This window comes from Panthera leo, chromosome B4 (assembly GCF_018350215.1).
Source record: "Panthera leo isolate Ple1 chromosome B4, P.leo_Ple1_pat1.1, whole genome shotgun sequence".
Lineage (NCBI taxonomy): Eukaryota > Metazoa > Chordata > Mammalia > Carnivora > Felidae > Panthera > Panthera leo.
Window position 1 is genome coordinate 75,172,993 of NC_056685.1, and position 6,103 is coordinate 75,179,095.

At 38.0% G+C, this 6,103-nt stretch overlaps 1 protein-coding gene across 1 annotated transcript; it reads left to right on the top strand.

The window, feature by feature from the left end:
* Window positions 1-538: 538 nt before the first annotated feature.
* LOC122225633 (olfactory receptor 8S1-like) lies at window positions 539-1,461 on the top strand. The gene is given in 2 exon segments (XM_042948473.1): window positions 539-587; window positions 590-1,461. Coding segments are annotated over 2 exon segments (921 nt in total).
* Window positions 1,462-6,103: the final 4,642 nt, after the last annotated feature.

The window sequence follows — 6,103 nt, forward strand, 5'->3', positions numbered from 1 at the left end:
AACATCCATTATAGACAGTTCACTAAAATATACAAATGACAGGCACTGCTAACAAGTTTCAATGAAAGGAATTGACTAAATTAGTCATGGTCCTGGTCTGGACAAATTTGTGAATTCCGAGGCACCTGTGTAGCTCAGTTGGTTGAGAAACTGACTCTTGATTTCAGCTTGGATTATGATCTCACTGTTTGTGGGTTTGAGCACTGAGCCTGTGTAGGATTCTCTCCCTCCCTCCCTCTGCCCCTCTCCCACTCTCTCTCTCTCACACACAAAATAAATAAACATTTTTTTAAAAATTTGTGAATTTCTTCAGCAATCTCTGAGATAGAATATCAACTATAGGATAATATCATACTGAGATTGACCCATTCAGATGAAGCAGAATATCTGTATGGGAAGAGAGGATCCAAAGATTCAATGAGGGCAAATATTAAATATAAGTTAGTTGGGTTCAAACCCCCCTCCTCTGGTAATTGAATGTGGTCATCAGAGGTTTAAGTTTTTGCCTATGTTTACTTCTAGGGAATATTCCCTCTAAATGGCTTTGAGGAACCACAGCACCATCACAGAGTTCATCCTCCTTGGCCTGTTGACTCCCACGTCCAGGTTCTGCTCTTTGTGCTTTTCCTTGGGATTTACCTCTTTACTATAATGGGAAATCTATCGATGCTGTTGGTCATCAGGGAAGATCCCCATCTCCACACACCTATGTACTTCTTCCTGAGCCACCTCTCTTTCATGGACTTTTGTTTATCTACTGCCATAGTGCCCAAGCTGCTGGAGAACCTCTTGTCTCAGAGCAAAACCATCTCAGTGGGGGGCTGCCTGGCTCAAGCCTTCTTTGTGTTTGACATTGGAGGAACAGAAGTCTGCTTACTCTCAGCAATGGCCTATGACCGTTATGCTGCTATCTGTCACCCACTCCTCTATGGCCGGGTAATGAATAATCAGCTGTATATGCAGCTTGTATGGAGCTCATGGAGCCTGGGGTTTCTAGATGCACTCATTAACACCACCCTGACAATGAACTTGGATTTCTGTGAAGCGAAAATCATCCATCACTATAGCTGTGAGTTGCCCTCCCTCTTCCCTTTATCCTGCTCTGATGTCTCTACCAGCCTCACTGTCCTGGTCTGTTCTACACTCCTGCATGGCGGTGGTACATTCTTCCTGATTTTCTTCTCCTATGTGCGCATAGTCTCCACCATCCTGAGCATCGGCTCCACCTCAGGCAGAAGCAAGGCCTTCTCCACCTGCTCCTCTCACCTCACTGCATTGAGCTTCTTCTATGGCTCAGCTTTCCTCCGTTATCTCATGCCAACCTCAGGCTCACCTCTGGAGCTCATCTTCTCCATACAGTATGGTGTGGTCACTCCCCTAGTGAATCCCCTCATCTACAGCCTGAAAAACAAGGAGGTTAAAAATGCACTGAGAAGAACCTTGGGAAAGTTTTTGCAATAGTACAGGTAGCAAACTGGATGGAGATGATTAGGTGTTAGGCTAGAACTGCATGCATGCAGATATCTGTTGAATTGATGTTAAGTAAAATTGGCTGAATGCCTATCTTGTTAAATGCTGACAGATGCCTTAGTATATAATTTAACACCCAGACTCAGTATATCTTATTCTAATTTTTTTCTATACATAGAGATCGTAATTGAACAAATTATGGAGCAGTCTCAATAATATATAAACATGAATCATTTTTGGCCTATTTTTACCAAAATATGACATACAGAATGTAAGTATACAACACAATAAATTTTCTCAAAGAGAATATGACCAAAAAGCTGGCAACCAAATCAAGTCCCCCTTTGCAACACGATCCCACCCTCACAAGTAATACAATACCATATATTACTTTTGTCTTCTTTTGTTCTTCATAGAAGTGGAATCATACCATCTATTTCTTTTTCTTTTGTGCCTGATTTAATTTACTCAATATTGCACTTAGAGAGCTAACTCTTCAGGTATAATGTATTTGCTCATTGTTTATTCTCAGTGTTGCATTATTTTCCACTGTGTGAACGTATAATTTATTCACCCATTTTACTGTTGAAAGATATTTGTGTAGTTTTGGTTTATGGCTATTATGAATAGTATAGCTGTCAGTATTCTTGTACACATCCCTTAATGAGCATAGATACTTTTGTTTTGCTTTGTTTTAGTATACACCTAGAGATGGCTTTGTTTGATAATAGGGTATACATCATACTTCCAAGAACTTTCCCTTCGTGGTTGTAAAATTGTATATTCCCATAGTAGTTTATGAGAATTCCAGTTGCTCCATAAAATACACATGGTATTTTTATGTTTTTCATTTCATAATTCTAGTGGGTGAGTTGTGATTACATTTAAGGCTGTACTTTGCATTTCTCTGATGGCTAATAAAGCTAAGCACCCTTTCCTCTGCTGCCCTGTGGATTGACTTTCATTCTCTTAATGTTGTTCTGATGAAGAGAAATTCTTAATTGTAATAAACCCCAAGTAATCATTTTTCCTTTATAATATACTTGCTATTTTTGTGCTGTGTTAAAATTTTTTTCCTTACTCTTAGTTTATGAAAATATTCTGGTTTTTTTTAAGCTTTAGTGCTTTATTATAATCCACCTGGAATTGCTTTCTGTGCATAATGTGTGATAAAGGTCAAGATTCATTTTTTCCAAATGGAAATGCATTTACCCATCACCATTTATGTTCCCACTGCACTGTAATATTGCTTTTATCATAAATCATATATATGTGTGGGTCTGTTTCTGAATCTTCTTCCATTTTGTTCCATGATTAGTTTGTCTCCTTTTGTACCAATAACAAACTATGTTTACTATTATATCATTATAACAGCCTTCGAAGTTTGGAAGTAGAAGGGTTCCTTGTAACACAATTCTTCAGGATGTGCTTGGTTCTTTGTATTTTCAGACAATTTTTTAGAATCAGCTTATCAACAGCAAAAACGTCCAGGATTTTGATTGTGTCTGAATCTATAGATCAAGTTGAAAAGGGGTGGCATCTTCACAATATTGAATCACCCAATTAACCAAGTTATAACTTTCCATTTAATTAGGTCTTTTTAATTTCTCTCAGAAATATATTATAGCTTTTATTATAGAGGTTTTTTGTACTTTTTGTGAAATGTATTATTGGGCATTTAATGTTTTTTAACTCTATTTAAGCGGTATTATTTTTAAATGTTATTCCATGTGTGATTTTATTGGTATGGAAAAATATAATTTATTTTTATGTATCAGTGAACTTGTTAAATTCATTCCTTAATTTTAAGGGTTTTTTTCTGTAGATCAACTTTTTCAGATTAAGAAAGTTTTCTTTCCTTTTTGTAGTTTGCTAAGTGTTTTATGCATAAATTATGTCGAGTTTTATCAAATGGTGTTTCTGTATCTATTGAGCTATCATCTAGATTTTCTAATTGTATTAGTTAGAAAGGTCAATTCTATTAGTTGATTTTTAAACATAAAACTTCATGGGGCACCTGGGTGGCTAGGTTGGTTAAGTGTCTGACTTCAGCTCAGGTTGTGATCTCATGGTTTGTGAGTTCGAACCCCACATCAGGCTCTGTGTTGGCAGCTCAGAGCCTGGAGCCTGCTTTGGGTTCTGTGTCTCCCTTTCTGTTTGCTCCTTTCCCATTTGTGCTCTGTCTCTCTCAAAAATAAGTAAACATTAAAGGTAAAACTTCACATCGGTTTTATTATCAAGATTTAATAGACTCATAAAAAGAATTAAGATGCATCCTCTCTTTTCTATTCTGTGGAAGAATTGTGTAATATTGGTTGTTACTTCTTCATATATTCATAAGAATTCACTATTAAACTGATATGATTGGGGTTTTCTTTCTAAGAGCTTTTTTAAAATAATGAATTCAAGTTATTTAATACCTATTAAATGATTCAGACCTCTGCTTCTTCTGCCAGACTTGGAAAAAATGTGTTTTTAGAGAAATTGGCCCAGTCACATAAATTCTCAGATTTGTTAACAATTAAAGTGGCTCATAATATTCATTTTATTATCTTTTCCATGTCTATACTATATGTATTGATATCCTACTTTTCACTCTGATTTGTATATATCCAATAAAGTGTTAATATTCAAAATATATAAAGAACTTAGACAACTCCACACACACACAAAATAAGAATCTAATTGAAATGGACAGAAGGGGTGCCTGGGTAGCTTAGTTGGTTAAACATCTGACTTCCTCTCAGATCATGATCTTGGGGTTTGTGGGTTCAAGCCCTGTGTCAGGCTCTGTGCTGACAGCTTGAAGCCTGGAGCCTGCCTAGGATTCTGTGTCTCCCTCTCTCTCAGACCCTCCCCTGCTCATGCTCTGTCTCTTTCTCTCTCAAAAATAAATAAATATTTTTTTTTAAAAATGGACAGAAGACATTAACAGACATTTTCCCAAAGAAAACATACAGATAGCCAACAGACACATGAAAGGATGTTCAACATCACTCATCATCAGGGACATGCAAAGCAAAACCACAATGAGATGTCACCTCACACCTGTGAGAATGGCTAAACTCAGCACAAGAAACAAGTGTTGGCGAGGTTGTGGAAAAGAAGAAAGCCTCATTCACAATTAATGGGAATGTAAAGTGGTGCAGCCACTATGGAAAACAGTGTGGAGGTCCTTCAAAAAATTAAAAATAGTTTTCTGATATGATCCAGTGATTTCACTGGTGTTGGGCATTTACCTAAATAAAAGCATTTTTCACAGAAATAGAATAAGGAATCCTAAAATTTGTATTGAACCACAAAAGACCCCAAAGAGCCAAAAAATCCTGAAACAGAATAACAAAGCCAGAGGCATCACATTTGCTGATTTCAACTTTACTACAAAGTTATAATAATCGAACAGTATGGTGTTGGCATAAAAATAAACATGTATGCCAATAGAACAAAATAGAAAGCCCAAAATTAACCTTCTGCATATACTGTCAACTGATATTTGACAAGAGAACGAAGAACACCAAATGGGGGAAAGATAGCCTCTTCAACAAATGGTGCTGGGAAACCAGATAACTATAAGCAGAAAAACAAGACTGGACCCCTATCTCACACCACTCACAAAAATTAACTCAAAATGGATCAAAGACTTACACATAAGACCTGATACTGTAAAACTTCTAGAAGTAAACATAAGGAAGAAGCTCCTTGACATTAATCTGGGCAATGATTTTTTAGATGTGACACCGAAAGTGCAAAAATCTAAAAGCCTTTGCCCAGCAAAGAAACCATCAATGAGGTGAAAAGGCAACCTACAGAATGAGAGAACATTTTTGCAAACCATATACTGGATAAGAGGCTAATAACCAAACTGTATAAAGAATTCCTACCACTCAATAACCAAAAAGAAAAACAAAACAACCTGATTTTAAAACGGGCAGATAACCTAAATAAACATTTGTCCAAAGAAGACATACAAATGGACAATATGTACATGAAAGGATGCTCAACATCACTAATCATTAGGTAAATGCAAATCAAAACACCTAACACCTACTAGAATGGCTATCACGAAGAAGAGGAGATAACAAGTGTTGGTCAGGCAACAACAGATGTTGGCAAGGATGTGGAGACAGAGGATCTCTTTTGCACTGCTGGTGGGAATGTAAGCTGGTGCAGCCACTCTGGCTGCAGTATGGGGGTTCCTCAAAAAAATTAAAAATAGAACTACCCTACGACCCAGCAATTGCACTACTAGGTATTTATCCAAGGGATATAGGCATACTGTTTCAAAGGGACACATGCACCCCAATGTTTATAGAAGCCTTATAAACAATAGCCAAAGTATGGAAAGATCCCAAATGTCCAACGATGGATGAATGGATAAAGAAGATGTAGTATAACGGTCGGAGGGAAGATGGCGGTGTAGGAGGACGCTGGGCTCACCGCGCGTCGTGCTGCTCACTTAGATTCCACCTACACCTGCCTAAAGAACCCAGAAAACCGCCAGAGGATTAGCAGAACGGAGTCTCCAGAGCCAAGCGCAGACGAGAGGCCCACGGAAGAGGGTAGGAAGGGCGGCGAGGCGGTGCGAGCTCCAGGGACTCGCGGGAGGGAGCCGGGGGGAAGGGGCGGCTCGCCG